The sequence below is a fragment of the Dryas octopetala genome, chromosome 8 (assembly GCF_963921425.1).
Source record: "Dryas octopetala chromosome 8, drDryOcto1.1, whole genome shotgun sequence".
Taxonomy (NCBI): Eukaryota; Viridiplantae; Streptophyta; class Magnoliopsida; order Rosales; family Rosaceae; genus Dryas; species Dryas octopetala.
In genome coordinates, this window is record NC_141373.1 from 9,900,474 (window position 1) to 9,916,961 (window position 16,488).

A 16,488-nucleotide genomic window follows, 5' to 3' on the forward strand; every position below is an offset into this window, starting at 1 on the left:
TTTTACTGAGCTCCATAATGATTGAGTGGCCATTAGGCCCAGGAATGCTGATTCGAAATCTGACAGAATTCACCTTGAAATCTTGTGAATTTTAGATGCAGGATTGATCACCTATTTGCCACATTTGGAAAATGTTTTCTATTGACGGTGGTAACCAGTGAATGTATAGTCAAATTGCAGTCTGACCTTGGTAGGCTGGAGCTGTAGAGGGTGAGGTGATTGGAGAAGTTCTTAGGTGCGACAGGTCTCTGCAACGCTTTATTCTAATAAGTGGTAATGTGATCAACATGTGAGGAGATGTTGTGAAAGAAGGGTTGTGTACATTCGTTACACTTAAAAATTTTCTCACTGTGACTGAGGCCTTGTCTAAAGGTTTGGGCTACTCCTCCCATTGCCAATTGGTTTTGGGTTGGATGCTTTAATTCTATCATGGTATCAGAGCTTAGTTATCTGCGTGTAAGGCTCAACAGCCACACGTGCTCCCACGTCACCCAATACAATTTGTTCACGTGTAAGGCTCAAAATATCGCCACATGTGCGGGGGCGTGTTGAGAGTAATGTGGAGCAATGTCCCACATCGGAAAACTAGAGTTTAGCATATCTGCTTATAAGACTTGGGCCTCTCCACCCATTGCCAATTGGTTTTGGGTTGGATGCTCTAATTCTATCATGGTATCAGAGCCAGGTTATCCGCGTGTAAGGCCCAACGGCCACACGTGCTCCCACGTCACCCAATACAATTTGTTCACGTGTAAGGCTCAAAATCTCGCCACACGTGTGGGGGCGTGTTGAGAGGAATGTGGAGCAATGTCCCACATCGGAAAACTAGAACTTCGGTGCTTATAAGTCTTGGGTCTCTCCATCCATTGCCAATTGGTTTTGAGTTGGATGCTCTAATTCTATCATGGTATCAGAGCTTGATTATCCGCGTGTAAGGCCCAACGGCCACACGTGCTCCCATGTCACCCAATACAATTTGTTCACGTGTAAGGCTCAAAATATCGTCACACGTGCGGGGGCGTGTTGAGAGTAATGTGGAGCAATGTTCCACATCGGAAAACTAGAGTTTAGCATATGTGCTTATAAATCTTGGGCCTCTCTACTCATTGCCAATTGGTTTTGGGTTGGTTGGATGCTCTAATTCTATCATGGTATCAGAGCCAGGTTATCCGCGTGTAAGGCCCAACGGCCACACGTGCTCCCACGTCACCCAATACAAAATAGGAACATTATTGGAAATTAAGTGCAAGTTGCCCCAAGAAAGAATCAACTAGTGTGCTTTTATCTATTATGTATTAGGTATAACCATCTCTCATTGATACCCTCCAATTAACACTGTTGATTCAGCTTTCAAGTACCTAATATATCTCTTGTTGCAACTTTGATGGGTTCATGGGCTTCCCGGTTTTGATATTGATGGGTTCAATTTTGAGCAGAAAGACTCATATACAATAATCTTTTTAGGGGGATTTTGTATGTACTTTATCAGGGCATCCAGACCCCTAATTGCACTAATCAGTGAACTAAAATAATCAAAAAATTATACAAAAAGATGGGGTGTTGCCTCAATCTCTAAATCACAAGGCTCCATAATGGGAGCACCGGAGCAATGCATCTGTTCCTAAAATACAGGGATGGTGCATCCCATCATTGTGTCCTGTGAAAGTTAACCATTAAATGCGTTGTTCTTCAAATTCAAATTATGTCATTTAGGTGCCACCAAGACTACTGGGTTCTGTAACTTCTGTTATCTGGCAGCTAATTTTTATTGGTGAAACCAAAGTTGTACTTATTGGCAAAAAAGAAACAAAATTGCAGTGTACATTGGTGGTAGTCTAATGCATTGCTATTGGAATCCAATGTTAGCTGACTTCACAATAAACTTTCAGGGATTCATGTTTTCTATTGTATAAAGTTTGGTCAAGAGATTCATGAGAAATTTTATATGGGTATTGTTCATATTCTCTCTGCACATTTGTCATTCCACTATGTCATCCTTCACAAAATGGCACAAATCCAGAGTATTTCGTTAAATAATAGAACGATAATTAAGTTCATAGCCATATAGGATAGCTCACTCAAGCCATGCAATTTAATGGAATTTAAACAATCTTATCCTATGCCTAACAAGAATGCATTTCATATTTTAATTGCATGCCCAAAGGTACTTTATCGAAAGAATTTAAAGATTATACATGGAGATAGCTGTTAAAGTGGATGTCATTTATATGGCCTATGTTAGATTATAAGCTATACTTGTTTCAATTATAGTTAAGTGCTACATATTAAAGGTTATGAATTCACAAAGGTGATCCCAAACAAACTTAAAAAGTGTTATAAATTCTTTTTTTTTTACTCACACATAATATACAAAGCCAAACAAAAATAAATAGAGGATCCGAATCCACGCTTTTCTTAGAAAAATATAAGAACTTAACTAAGCTATAGTTGCAACACATTTATCATTTATGCATTGACCTTACTGTACCTTCATCGTAGTGATCACAAATATCCCAATTAAAACTCACATTTTCCATTATAATTTCTGAGTTAGTGCACAACATTATTCCACTATAGTCAATTAGTCATGGCATGCTAACCATGTCTAGGATCAAACTTAAATGATATTTTGGTCTGTCTGAATTGACTGGATGTTAGTGATGCAAATCGATTGGCCAATTATTGAAGGCAAAGGTAGGGTTTACTTAAGCTAGGGACTTATTATGGAGCTGTCCTAAGTCCTAACCCCACTTTTTTTTCACAAAAGAAATCAAAAGAATGATGGGGTATTTTAAATATTACAGTGCTTCCCTCTTTATTCTCCACCAGTGTCCTTTCAGAGTGGTATTTGGTGTGTTGTCCTTGTCTTTATAGATAATTGAAAGCACTAGCCATCCAGAAAAGCTATTTATATTCCTAATATTTCTTTTTTAAGAACAAACAAAGGACCAATTATTAACTAATCATCAAACCTTTATGCCCTCCAAGTTTCCATTGCAGTCCTTCTGAGTTTACTGATAACTGAAGCCAGCAAGTCTAGTTCTAACCTCTCATACAATATTTTTTTAAAGCAAATTAGATCAGGAATGAATCCTAGTTGTGAAACTAGCTGACTGGTGCTCCCCAAATTAGAAGTGACTAGGGTACCTATAATCACCATCTTGCTCTCTTCTAAACTGATGAAAGATATAAACAACCCAGTTGAACAAGCTCAAAATGTATACGGACAATCATGGTGGTCATCTTGGGGTCTCCAAAATCTGTTAAATTCCATTTATCTTGGTGTTATACATAGCAAATTCAAGTGACATTTTTGTAATGAAGTTCTGCTACATAAAACAATCAGGGGTATTGTGGTAGTTTCCACTGAGGGTCATATTAAGTACTATTCTCTTAATTAACTATGTCCATCCACTAACTTCTTAGACTTAGTGCCCCCAACATCAGAAAAGTGGTCTATCTCACCTTTTTCGTTAAATTTTAAACTGAAAAGCTTAAAGCTTGAATTTTATATAATTAAGTTTCAATTTTCAGTTTTATCTCTAAGAATTCCACTCTAAGTAGGTTTAATGTTCCCTGCACTAATTAATACAGATATATAGGAAAGCATATCCCATTTGGTCCATTAATTCTCTCTTGAATGAGAAAAGAGAGCTGCTTACAAAACAACAAAGTTGCTGAACATGGGTTTCATGTTTCTCAAGAAGTTCAGTATCCTGTTTCTCCTGATTTCAGCATCATTTTTATCAGCCTCTTTTGCATCAGGTTGGTCTCTTTTAAGTCTTCCACTGCAGCCTTTGGTTTATAAAATCATATATATACATACATTGTCAGAGACTCAGAGATGTTACTAAAGAGTTGTATACATATATATGTATGTATATTTATAAGTATATGTACATATATATTTGTATAAAAGGGTTGATTGAATAAGATGTAATTAATTGGCTTCAAATTATGGTCAACATATATGCAACATTATGTTGAAGCATGTATGCCCACATGCATATTAATTAGGATTTTGTTTCAAACACCAGCCCCTTGTTTATAATGTTTATGACTATTTACTGTGCATGGGTTTTTTCTTTGCTTAATACTCTGTCAAGGCAGGACATGCAACATATCATATATGTGAACAAAACAATAAAAGTCTCTTTATGAGCCTTCTTTCCATGTGCAGCATATATGTATAAAGAAATTTGTAGCATCATCACTATACTTTTGATTCTTCTTGGAATGCATTATGTGATGTTCTTAATATTAATTTATGCAAGACAGAAGAAGAATTTCACCTTTTCTTATATGCATGAATGAATTTGCAGGTCGAGGATCCAAGTTTGTGAATAAGGTGGCTGAAGATCAAGTGGATGAAACTCCAGAGGTTTGTATAATTAGAAAGAGTTAATTAACTTCCTTAATTCTTTGGTTTATCTTCTTCTTCCTCCTCTTCTTCATTTTGCTTTCCACTTTTCAGTGATCAGTACTCAAAATCAAATAATCCTTCAATTTAGTACTGTTTGAGAAATTCACATATTCCAAATAAATATTAAGATTGGATCAAATACAATTACTCTACATCGGATAAGTGATTGTCTATTATTTGGTTTAAGTGGGATATTTTCCTAAGTTGTATCGAGCTCTTTTGAGACAAAACACACACATGTGGAGTTGAGGATAATACCATTGTAACAGAATCCGAAAGATGTGACCCAACAATAAAACATTACCAAAGTTAATTAGTATTATTAGTAGTACAATATAACCTCCAGAATTTTAAATCTTGCTGACTGATCATTATCTGTTTTTTTACATGGTAGGAAATATCAGGGAAGCCATTGAACCACAAGGAAGCTGCCAAAATCCATGAGAGGCTTCTCAGAGCTAACACCAGAGACTATGGCAGATACGACCCAGCACCTGCTCTTGCTAAGCCTCCTTTCAAGCTCATTCAAAACTGATCAGCTTCATGGTTTAGCCATCAAACTTGGCAGTCAATGGGAGAGTAGTGAAGTGACTTATCATTAAATAAAAAAATGAAGTAGTAGAGCTTAATAATATATCCCACTATAAAGTCTTAAAATTAAGAATGTCTTAGTACTCCTTAGTGTAATTATGTGACATATATATAGAGAGACATATACTAAGTTTTGAAGTGTAATAATATGTATTTTAAGAAGAATCTTTGTTTGCCATAGTAGTTTAATTAACTGAATTATGTCCAATCCTGTATGTAGTTTTGGGGAGTTGACTCCTCTTGCAAAACATGCATGCATGAAGCCATAGGCATTTGCTTTAGTCTTTTGGGTTTACATTAGGCCTTTGGAATGGACAGGTGCTGACCCGGCCCGTGCCTGTTCTTGAGTCATTTTAAAAGAATTTCAAAAGAATTCCAAGCTTACTTGAACAAATAAATTTCCGAAACTTTGAGAATTTCAAAAGAATTCCACAATTTCATTATAGAGCCGGCCCTGAGCATGAGAGGGAGGGGTGATCACCCGAGCCCCGAATTGAGAGGAGCCCATCACTATTTGGGGCTCAAGGTGGTTTCCCTTCCCTTCCATGACAAATTAGCGTGGTGTGTAGTGTGACTCATATTCATCAAAAACTTTTCTGTTTATGACTAGCTAGCAGTCGACAAGCATATGCATCTTTACAGAGATACAAAAATGCAGAGTTCCAAATTAATGTATCATGGAATATCTGTAAAAACTGAAACATAAATTATGTAGCATACACAAATCAACAGACATAAGTATAACTCGACATTAATATGATTCTATTGATAAGCATATAACCTTAATATATAATTAACTACTAACCTGATGAAGACATATTACTGGCAATTAAATACCTCAAGTCAAGATGCTCAAGTCTTCTAGCCATCACAGCAATGAATTAACCTCTCTCACAATGGGGCAGAGCTTATTGATTCTAAGTGTTAGCTGTGTGATCAGGGACCTGTGCTTATATAGAGTACTCATAGATTCCTAGTTCTTCCCATCAAGGACTTCAGAATCCAATCCTAATAGGACTCTATATATAGACTTTACTGGATCATTGCCTTGTTTATAACATAAGGCATTTAGGTAACTAAGTCTTCCTAGTCCAACTCAGATAAGTAATCTATTTAAGATGGACTTGCTGATTTATGTCTTATTAATAAACCTATTACTTGTATCTTAAGTATTAGTGTAATATTGACTCCGAGTAGAACAATGTATTAGTCCATTTAATTCTTACAATATCATCTTTCTACTATTAAGGTATAGATTCTCTATTATTAGATGTATTTGCATCACATGTGGTGGCCCACTACGAGGTGCAGCTCCACAGTTGTTCCTCTCCAATTATTGAATATAGTCCTAACTGTCCAATTTTTTTAATAAAGCATGCATGTGATGCTTGCTAAAATATTGTCTTAAAGAGATTGCGGCAAGAGCAATGGGGAGTATTTGAGAACTTGTTTTATTAATCTTGAAAAATGAAATTTATAGATCCGCCATTGCCAAACTATAGTTGCTCACATGATACATGTATGTTGAACTTCTGTGATGGATTTTAACATGATTGATGGTTGTACGACTGAACATGTTTGTCTTCCACCGATCGATGTACAAACCACACAAGCTGCTGCAATGAATTTTTGAGAATAATCTGTACTCCTACTCCTTGGTGCTAGTACCATCATGCCACTGAAAATATATCAAATTCATTCTAGTTGTTAATTTAACAGATATATGTTTACCAATTTTCTATTAAGAAATCACTTAAATAAGTTTATTTACAAATATCTTGTGGAGCTAGTTCACTCAACATTGTAGTTCAATGATTTAAGTCATTTATTCTTTACAACTAAAAAATGAATGGTTTCCACGAGAAGTCTCTTAAATAAACTTATTTAAGAGTAATATATTTGAATTCTTTATTGTCCTTAGTTTTACTTGTTTCAATAATAAACCTTGTAAATAAATTAAAGAATTTTAAATACATAGATATAATCTTACTTGTATTCAAAAAGTATTACAAATTTATTTCATCTTTTGTTATGTACCCAATACATGACTAAAATTAAAAGTGAAGCAAAAACAAGCAGATGATCTATATTCATTTAAGAGATCCCCTTATAAAAACTTCTTTTCACTATTGAATTTAGATCACCTACTTCTTTATTAGCTAAGGGCAAATAATGAAATAGATTCATGGCCATTTTTTTGTTTGAATGAGGTTACATATATGTATTTCTAACCATTGAATTTATATCACATAGTTAAGATTGAAAAAAGAAAAAATAAGAACGGCAGAGAATGTACTAACGTACATTTGCTTCATAAAAGAAAAAACAACATAAATTTGCGAAAATGCCATGAAAAGTAACTAGGTATCGCACTGGACCCTCCAAAGCAGCCCAAAAAGTTTTCTCATATGAAACTTGCCCTTGATTTGCGTAGTTGTGAAATGTCCTGAAAAGTCTAGGCATCAGTGCATCACCTGCCAAGCGAATAAAGTAGCTGCCAAAGCACAACCAACATGGAAAACCACATTTCTGAGATGTGGAATATGGAATACAGCAGCTGCTCAACATAATAAGGGGACAGTACTTGAATAGAGGCTGGTTTTTTGGACTTTATTTGAAAAAATTATTGGGTATAACCTCTATATTGTTAGATAGTTTAACCAATCTAATGTGTAAAAGTATTATAGGACGTCAAATTTATATTTGTACGGTATATTATTAATCAATAATGCTAGTTGTCCCACATTTGTATCCCACATGATGTGTCAATACTTTACTGGAAGGGTATTTCCTTTTTCTTTTTTAGGTTTTATTTTTTAATTTTTAGTGTCCAATGTATGAATGTCATGTAAGATGGTATAAAATTGTGGTATAAAAATGTGGTAAGTGTAGCATTACTGATTATTAATAACATCTATTTATATTATAACACATAAGTTTATTATATTATATGGCAATATATCAATTATACAGGATAATTTCTCCTTAATCTGCTCACTATAATTACTTGTAAGCAAGAATGACATGTTTAAATGCTTGGTATAGGTGCCACCTTAACCAACATGCACATGTTTCAAAGTTTGTACAATGAGCAAAAAATAAGGGATTTTATAATATGAAAAGAAAAATAAATACTAGTTAGAAGAATGGAAGAATGGAAGAATGACAAAAATTACTCCATAATATGAATTGGTGATGTGACATCACCAATAAAGAAGATGATAGATCCAAACTCCAAACCTCAATGAACCAAACCCCTTTTTCTCAATCTCTCTATTGGTGGCGTCGGATCACCAATCCTTATTGCAGGAAAGTTTTTTTCAAAGAAGAGACCGTGAAGTTGGTTTTGTTTATTCCTACTTTCTTAAAGACAAGGGAAGGAGGGTCAAGTCACATACCTTCTTGGTCACAAAGATATAAGAACTTTTTATGGGAAAAATTTAGTTGATCGGTTCTTGCAAAGGGGCTGAAATGAATGCTGATCAGCAAGGTTTTTGACATGCAAGTTGAGGTTATAGTACTGCCTTTTTTAAGAGCGGCTAATTTCTAACCAAAGTCGGTATTGGACTCAGTTTGGAATTCAAGCCCGGGCTGATCTCCCTTTCATTTGTTGTGCGATGGAAGATGGGACAGTGAAGGCATATTCTTGTTTGGGTTTCGTCATGACAATTGGGATGGGCTGGTAAGGTCCAAGGGGCCTGCGTGGGAAGGACTCCTACATAAAATTACCTATTCTATATTTTAAGGATTTAATGGATACTATATCAAACTATGTGACAAGAAACAACTTGAATCCTCGATAAAACCCTAATCTGGATAATCTCTAATTAATTATGCAGTCTCTATAATCCCACTTTCCTTGCCAATATTGGCACAATTCCAACCGTCAAATAGTGGTTTGCCTAATATTCCAAACCCAGGCGGCAAAGATTTGTTCTGAGTCATGGCTTTTCATTGTAAGTTAGCTCTTGGCTTCTCCTTGTAGCCTTCCCATTGGTAATTATAAATGACACTAATCCTCCATTGATGTTGATGTCCATTTATTAATTGGATGACTCTCAAGTCTTAACCACACACGCTTCCACTTGACAACACACTTTTGAAGTTTGAAATTTGCAATGGCCACCTCAACACAAAGCCAAAAAGACATCTTCACCCTCCCTTCTACTCCAAGATCCAATTTTAGTAAGCACAACTTCCAGGACATTTTTGGTAAGGTAGAATCTTGCCATCTTGGACTAACAAATCATCCACTTTGACTCCTAAAAAAAAAGAAAAAGAAAAGAAAAGAAGAGAAGAATAAGGGCAACTGCAGCATCAACCTCATATTATTTAATGAAGCACATTATATTCTCATTTACGTGCACAACTAAAAGTCCAAAATTGGTCATGTTGTTTACACTTGCACCCTCCAACTGGTCTCACCACCTAATTAATTGTTTGGCTTGCTAAATCAAATCACACCATATTAAAAAGATGTGTGAAATAGAAAAAGGTTGTGCAGTGCTTAATTATAGGCTTATAGCACAAGCATATTGTAACAAGAATTTATTATTAATAAACCAAGTAAACAGCATGTATTTGTAATGAAAAACAAAACTTTTAGTAATAGATCAATTATATTTTTTTGATCAAATAAATAGTTAAATAAAGTAATTGTAATGAGTAAACGCAATAAAATCTAAAATGAATACTATTCTTTATATTATTGTATCATTTGATTTAATTCTCGTAATTTTTGGGATCTGATTAAATTTTCAATGTTTTATTCTTGTACTTTACTTTGATTTCCTTAGTTTGTACTTGATTGTTATTTTAATTTCATATATTGATTCTTTAAAATTTGTGATCTCTAATGATTCTTGATATCCTCGTATAATGGCTTAAAATCTCACGTTGGTTAAAAGCAGAAAAATTTGGCTCAATAAGTAATTAGCTAAGTAATGATATTTTAATCTTTTACATCTAAAGTAGCTACTAATTATCAAACTCAAAAAAAGTAGCTACTAATTATGTCCAACTAAAAAATTGAAAAAGAAAAAGTATGACCTACTAAATATGAAACAAAAATTAATATTGAAAACACCTGGCATGGATAAATTTTCATGTTCACAATGAAAACATAAGGAATATTTTGGATATGTAAATAGTGAGTTTGGATCTACTAAATACATACTTAAATTAAGTAATGAGGGATAAAAATGAAAAATGAGAAAGGTGGGGAAGATATAATAAAAAAGAATGTGAGTATTTTTAATTCAAAATTAATTAATTAGTTTGGCATGTTGAAATGGAATTGTCATAATTTTAACAATTTTTTTTTTTACATTAACCTCTATCTAAGTTATTGGTTTAGTAATATCTTCTATTTTATACGAAAATGTTTCGAATTTAAATTTCTGTACTTTTTGTAGAAAAAAAAAAAAAAAGAATAACCTGAGAAGAATTAACTATTACAGTACAGAATTTAAATGATATGCAATAAGTGGAGAATAATAGTAATTATTATAATTATTATGATCATGATCAATCTCTTTTTGTGCTGAATTTAGCATTAATGATACTTTACTTTCTTTTCTTTTGTCGATATTAATGATACTTTGCTGGAACGTGAAAAGCCCGGAATGCGTACTGCGCACTCCGCGTACTCCATACGACACCGCCACCAAAATGAATCTTCAATAGCCTTTTAATCTTTCGTAACAGAACAACTTCAAAGTACAACCCTGTCAGCACAATTATCAACTACAGTGTCAGTATGGTACTACCCCTTAAAGCATGGTTTAATTTCCCTAAATCCCAGATTCCCACCAATAAAATTATAATTATTCTTTTTGCCCTTTTTTAATTTCACGAATCGATCGCGAATAATAAACAAAGCGCACACGTGGCGTCACCAAACGCCGTCAGAGCAAAACGGCACCGCTTCGCTGAATAGTCCACCAACGGCGTTACCAGAACTGACTAAAACGACCTCACTCCACCCTCTTTCTCTCTCTCTCTTCTGCAATCGAAGAACAACACACCAGCAGCCTCTCTCTCAGTCCCTCTCTAGCATTATCTCTCTCTCTCTCTCTCTCTCTCTCTCTCTCTCTCTGAGTGCGTCGTAATGCAGGTTTGTGTTTTTGTGTGTTTGTGATGACGATAATATAGTATCGGCAGCTGAGCATGTTGAATTTTAATTTTGTTATTGATTTTTTGTTATTTTTGTTATTATTTATTGAATTTCATAGTCTAGGGATTTATGTGTTGGTTTTTGTATTCGAAACATATGGGTGTTTTGACTGTGAATTCCATATTTTGGGCGTAAACCTCGGATCTCTCTGACCTATGTAGCAGTGACTCAATATTTACTATTTTAGCGCTTTTTTTTTTTTTTTTTCGATTTTAGACTCACTCTTGGAGCTTCCTTAAGAGTAGCAGATTGAATCGATTCCTGGGCCTTTTAATATTTCCAAGACTATATCACTGTTTTTGTTTTTGGTGGTGTCGGTGTTTTCATTTGTACAATAGTGTGCTGTCTAATTTTGAAGCTATACTGAACTACAGAGGTTTATTTGACCGCTATATATTTAATTAGAGTACTGCTTGCCCCATTTTTGTTTTCACTGTGTATTGAACTGGAAAAGGGGAGAACTTTGAGATTCATGAAGCATTTTAAATTGGGTAACCTTTATTTTCATCTTTTATGGTTTCCATTTTGAATTTGGTTTTTGGTCTGAATTTCTCACTGAGATGTAGTTTCTAGGGTAGTATGCAAATTTATCTCCTTTCATGGTATTGTTTATTGTTCTGCAGAACTAGGGATTTATTAAAATTGATCACTTCCTTTTCTCTTCCCCTTATAGTATACATCTTTATTATACTGTTGATCATCATTTTGATGGGTCCTTTCTTTTATTATAATTGCAGAGGAACAGCTGTTTAGGGGATTAAGTGTGCTGTGATTATCAGTTCATCTTCAAGTTTGAGAATGCGAGTTATAGTTGAGGGGTTACAATTGTAAGTTTAAATTGTTGTGTATTTTGAGGATGGGGTCTGCTTGTTGTGTTGCTGCTAGAGACAAGACTATAACAAACAGAGCTAATAGTGAAATTCTGCATCGCAATATTCGGTATTCACCGACATGGAGCTTTCGGTGGGATAACCGAGTGGGGGTTGCAGCTGAAGAGACTTCTGCAAGTTGGTTTTCTGATGGAGTTAGTAGAAATGATGGATCTGAAGTCAAATTCGAGTCAGCATGTGTATCAGAGGAGGGAAGTCCATTGGAACTTTTTCGAAGACATACAGAGCAAAAGTCCTCAGTTTCTGAGGGAACTGCTGGGCATGTTAGGACTCCTGCTTCAGGTAATTTTTAGTATGCCAGCTCTTTCATTTGATGTATAACTTTGTAATTTTGTAGTGAAAATTTCATGGTTTTCTTTTCTCTTCTGCGGAGGTTCTTATAGGCAACCCATGGGTTGGCATCAGAGAGGTTACTCTCAACTTTCTCAAACCCTCTTATTCTTACATTTGTTCTTGCAAATTGTCCATGAATTTGGCATGTATCATATTGTCTTTAGGGTCTCACATGCTTACAGGAGGCATTGACAACTATACAAACAATATTCTTGCATCCAATAAAAGTAACTAATTGGATGAAGTCCAAAGTAGACCAGTAGAGTGAAGTAATTTGATCTGTATAGGTGCCAACTAGTTTACATTTTAACCAATTTTCTCCCAAACTACCCAGTATGCTAAAAACTTGGTTGTTTCCACAGTTTTACTAATGCTGTTCATACCAAAGAATTTTGATAATAAGAGAGGATATCGAGTTTATAAATTAAACTTCATAATGTGGCAGTTTGTTTGCGTGTAATCCAAAGGCAATTCTGACATATTGCTTGATGGATAGAAGCTCATATTTCCATGAAATGCCACACTGAACCAAGGTTGACTTTATTGGGCCATGTGTTGCCAAATATGAACTGATGAGAAGGAGAATAGTAGTTTGGAAGAAAGGCACTAATGAAATGGATTACATTTTTACATGAAGCTGATCAAGAGGGTTCAAAGCAACAAATCCCTGTATGTAAACATGGATGGAAGAAAAAGTTTGGTTTTTCCTTATTTTGAGATAATCTAGCTTGCATTATTTATTGAAGCCATGAGGAATTAGAAGAAAAGGATTGAATGACTTGCAACTTGCAACAAAAGTATGAAGAAATGTAAGTGCATGGAAGTGTTAGGAAGATGGTGGTTTCAAACTACGCAAACACAACACCAAAGATTTATACCACATTATATCAGTTAGAATGAGAAGATGAGAGACATAGTTGGTTAATTTCTGAACTAGAGCCCTGTACATTAATGCATGTTCTTATCACATGGTTTTAGGTGACAATGAGAAGCTGTCATGATTACACTTCACACGGTTTTACATTTTTTAGGTATTAACGTTTTTCCAGCCAATGGCCTTTGGGTCCAGTAGCACCTCCTTCCCCTTAAGAATAAGGCTAGTGTTGTGTTCTTATCGCTTTCCAAAAGATATTTCCAGCTTTTCATGATGCCATAGTGGTAGTTTTAATGCTAACATCCTTTTTCTTTATAAGTTCTAATGCTAAAATTGTATCCCACTCATAAATACAATGTTGGTATTTCTGTGACTGTTCTTCTCAAAACCATGTACTATGTCTCTTTTCTTGGTTTTTATGTCAATGAAATCACTTTTTTCTTGAGTGGTTGTTTTGATTTTGTTTAAGTGGCCTGCTAGCTCTTACAAAAAAAAAAAAAAAAACAAAAAAAACAAAACTGGCCTGCAAGTTGGGCAGGTGAAATGAGATATATAATGCCTTTTCTGTCTAGAAAGCAGGTTTGTTGTCAATTCCTATTCATTAGATAGTTTTGATTCAATATTATGTTCTATAAAAGATAGTTCAATCAAAAGAAATTGAGATTACACTGACCTTGTAGAATCTTAGAACCTATCTTGTGAAGCTCTGTGCCTATTTCAATTTTCTTGCAATTTATGTTGAAGGCTTAAAAGGGCTAATGTATCACACACCCATGTGCTTCTTAGTTTTTAAATTACTTGTACTTCATGCTTAACATAGTATTTACTTTTCCTTTTTTCCCAAATGATGTACTATGAAAATAGAATAAAATAGCAGTTTATTTGTTAAATAGATGGTCTCCTAAAGATTCTTTTAGTTGAATTTTTCCTTTTATACGTTAGTTGTTTACCATGACATGTTATATCTGATATTTTTGTACATGTCTATTACAGATAAATCTATTTCAAGAAATATTTCCATGGATCCAAGTCTAGAACAGGTATATCATATGCGAGTGGAGGTACTTTCTGCTATGATTTAAGCACCATTAATTCCGTAGCAATCCATGAAAATGACATTTTTCTCCCTCATTTTTGGATCATATTGTAGGCAAAGGAGTCAACAGAATCCCCAACAGTTTCATTTCCTTCTCCTACTAAGTTATCAGTTTCAGTGCCTTCTACTTCATCATTGTCTACGTCCCCATTGTCATCCCAATGTCACCTGCCTCCTGCTAGCTCAACCCCATTAAGGTGGCCCCGTGGTTCTCCAGGAAATCAGCTATTAAGGCAAGTGTCTGACAGCCGAATCCCAGGAAACAAGTCACCAAACAGCTACTCAATTTCTGAAGATAGGACAAGGCTTCCTTCATGGAGCAATGAATCTGCTAGGGGCTCCCGTGGTGGGTCTTCAGATAGTTGGTCTATGCATGCATTTTCTGAACTCATGGCCACATCTAATAGAGAAAGGTGGTCTTTTGATAGTGAGTCCTTTGGCTTTAATCGTGAGAAGATAACTAGATCCAGTAGCAGAATTTCAGCTTCACCCTCTGTTGATTTGCAGACGTGTGGGGTTTGCTCAAAGCTTTTGGCTGAGAAATCTTCATGGAGCAGCCAAAAGATTATTGCAACCAATGAGCTTTCTGTGGTTTCAGTTCTAATTTGTGGGCATGTTTATCATGCCGAGTGTTTGGAGCATATGACGCCTGAAATTAACAAGTATGACCCAGCTTGCCCAGTTTGTACTTTTGGGGAGAAACAGATGCACAAGTTGTCTGAAAAGGCATTGAAAGCTGAAATGGATTTGAAGGCTAGAAACAAGAGATCAAGGAATCGGGTGTTAGATATTGATTCTGATTCTGTTGTGTTTGATCACTTGAAAGGCAGTGAGCATCAAGGAAAGGGTCCTAAGATGGGATCCAGTTCCAGCATGAGAAGCTCCTTGGGGAAGCCTTTTTTGAGACGGCACTTCTCATTTGGCTCCAAGAGTGCTCGAGCCTTACAAGAGAATCATTCTACTCGGAAGAAGGGGTTCTTCTGGGCAAAATCTAGCAAGATGTGAACTCACTTAAAGATGTTTGGGAGGTGAGCATATCTGTTTCTCATGTAATATTTGCTTGCATCAGTATATCAGTAAAATTTCTTTACTATTCCTTTGGCATATTATATAAATCCTACACTGTTCATACACCACAGCCATGATTTATCCACCTGGTATGTCTGGGATTAAGTTATGTTTGGCACCGAAGTCCTCAACTTCAAAACCTCCGAATACGAGACCTGTGTTGTCTAATTGGATTTTTTTTTTTTTTTTTGGTTCTTGTTGGACTCAGTATTGCTATTACAGATTTCAGTGTTGATGCTCCTTTTGCAATCTCAGTTGGATAAAGAAATGCGAAGAGCACATTTATCAAGACATTGCAATCATCTGCAACTGCATACAGTCTTGAGATTCAACAGGGTTAGCTTGTGGAGTTACACTGTAAAGAAGAAAAAGAGGAAATATATATATATATATATATATAGAACAGTTCTTTATAGTGAAAGAAAAAGATTGTAGAATGGAAATGCATAAAAAGACCTGTGATCTGATTCTTATTTTGTACAGATTTTTTTCTTTCTTGCTTGAATTCATACATGAATTTATCAAAATGAACTTATTGTATGTTGGATGGATCCTGGGTTTGCCAAAATGGCAATATCATCCTTTCTTTCAAGTGTGTTGTGTTGCGCAGTAATTTTTCTGCTTGGCCACCATGCAATATTACACCATTTTAATTGGCAGACCCTTATGTTAGTTGTAGATGATGATTAGAGAGCACATAGAGATTTTAAAATTTGGATGATCAAATGTGTAGAGACCTAGAGAGAACAGAGAATTTTGAAGTGTCGTCTTCTTTATATCTTTTGTGTCTTTTGGGTTTCTTCATGTAATATCAGCTGTTGGATTTAGTTAGATGAGCTTGTAGAAGCTCTAGCTCCATTCGAAACACTAAAATAATATGATTTTGCTATATTCTATGATAATTGATGCTATTTTCACTTGTTTGAGGTGCAACTCAAGCGTCCCCCACTGGATGTAAAGGCAATCAACGTACTTTACGCAATGGACCAAAGTGACCATCCCAACCATTGAAAACATAAAATACGTGGGTTGTTTGAC

The 16,488-nt window shown here is 35.2% G+C and overlaps 2 protein-coding genes across 6 annotated transcripts; both read left to right on the plus strand.

Annotated features, from left to right (window-relative positions):
• The first annotated feature begins 3,570 nt into the window (after positions 1-3,570).
• Positions 3,571-5,173, plus strand: LOC147277031 (protein CASPARIAN STRIP INTEGRITY FACTOR 1-like). Its single transcript, XM_086255282.1, has 3 exons — positions 3,571-3,765; positions 4,323-4,381; positions 4,818-5,173. The coding sequence occupies exons 1-3, from the start codon at positions 3,684-3,686 to the stop codon at positions 4,956-4,958; spliced, it is 282 nt and encodes a 93-aa protein (XP_086111408.1). The 5' UTR covers positions 3,571-3,683; the 3' UTR covers positions 4,959-5,173.
• A 5,830-nt stretch (positions 5,174-11,003) lies between these two features.
• LOC147277032 (RING/U-box superfamily protein) lies at positions 11,004-15,990 on the plus strand. 5 transcript variants are annotated; one of them, XM_086255333.1, is made up of 5 exons: positions 11,004-11,129; positions 11,927-12,361; positions 14,280-14,347; positions 14,437-15,410; positions 15,659-15,990. In XM_086255333.1, the coding sequence occupies exons 2-4, from the start codon at positions 12,046-12,048 to the stop codon at positions 15,385-15,387; spliced, it is 1,335 nt and encodes a 444-aa protein (XP_086111459.1). In that variant the 5' UTR covers positions 11,004-11,129; positions 11,927-12,045; the 3' UTR covers positions 15,388-15,410; positions 15,659-15,990. The 5 variants fall into 5 exon arrangements, with proteins under 5 accessions (XP_086111459.1, XP_086111462.1, XP_086111461.1 ...); XM_086255336.1 differs by having other exon boundaries at positions 15,673-15,990; XM_086255335.1 differs by having other exon boundaries at positions 15,706-15,990.
• The last annotated feature ends 498 nt before the right edge of the window (positions 15,991-16,488 follow it).

Coding starts and splice junctions, on each gene's coding strand:
- LOC147277031 (XM_086255282.1), top strand. CDS start 3,684: ATGGGTTTCATGTTTCTCAAGAAGTTCAGTATCCTGTTTCTCCTGATT. Junction 3,766..4,322: donor ATCAGCCTCTTTTGCATCAG/GTTGGTCTCTTT, acceptor ATGAATTTGCAG/GTCGAGGATCCAAGTTTGTG. Junction 4,382..4,817: donor AAGTGGATGAAACTCCAGAG/GTTTGTATAATT, acceptor TTTACATGGTAG/GAAATATCAGGGAAGCCATT.
- LOC147277032 (XM_086255333.1), top strand. CDS start 12,046: ATGGGGTCTGCTTGTTGTGTTGCTGCTAGAGACAAGACTATAACAAAC. Junction 12,362..14,279: donor TGTTAGGACTCCTGCTTCAG/GTAATTTTTAGT, acceptor TGTCTATTACAG/ATAAATCTATTTCAAGAAAT. Junction 14,348..14,436: donor TATATCATATGCGAGTGGAG/GTACTTTCTGCT, acceptor ATCATATTGTAG/GCAAAGGAGTCAACAGAATC.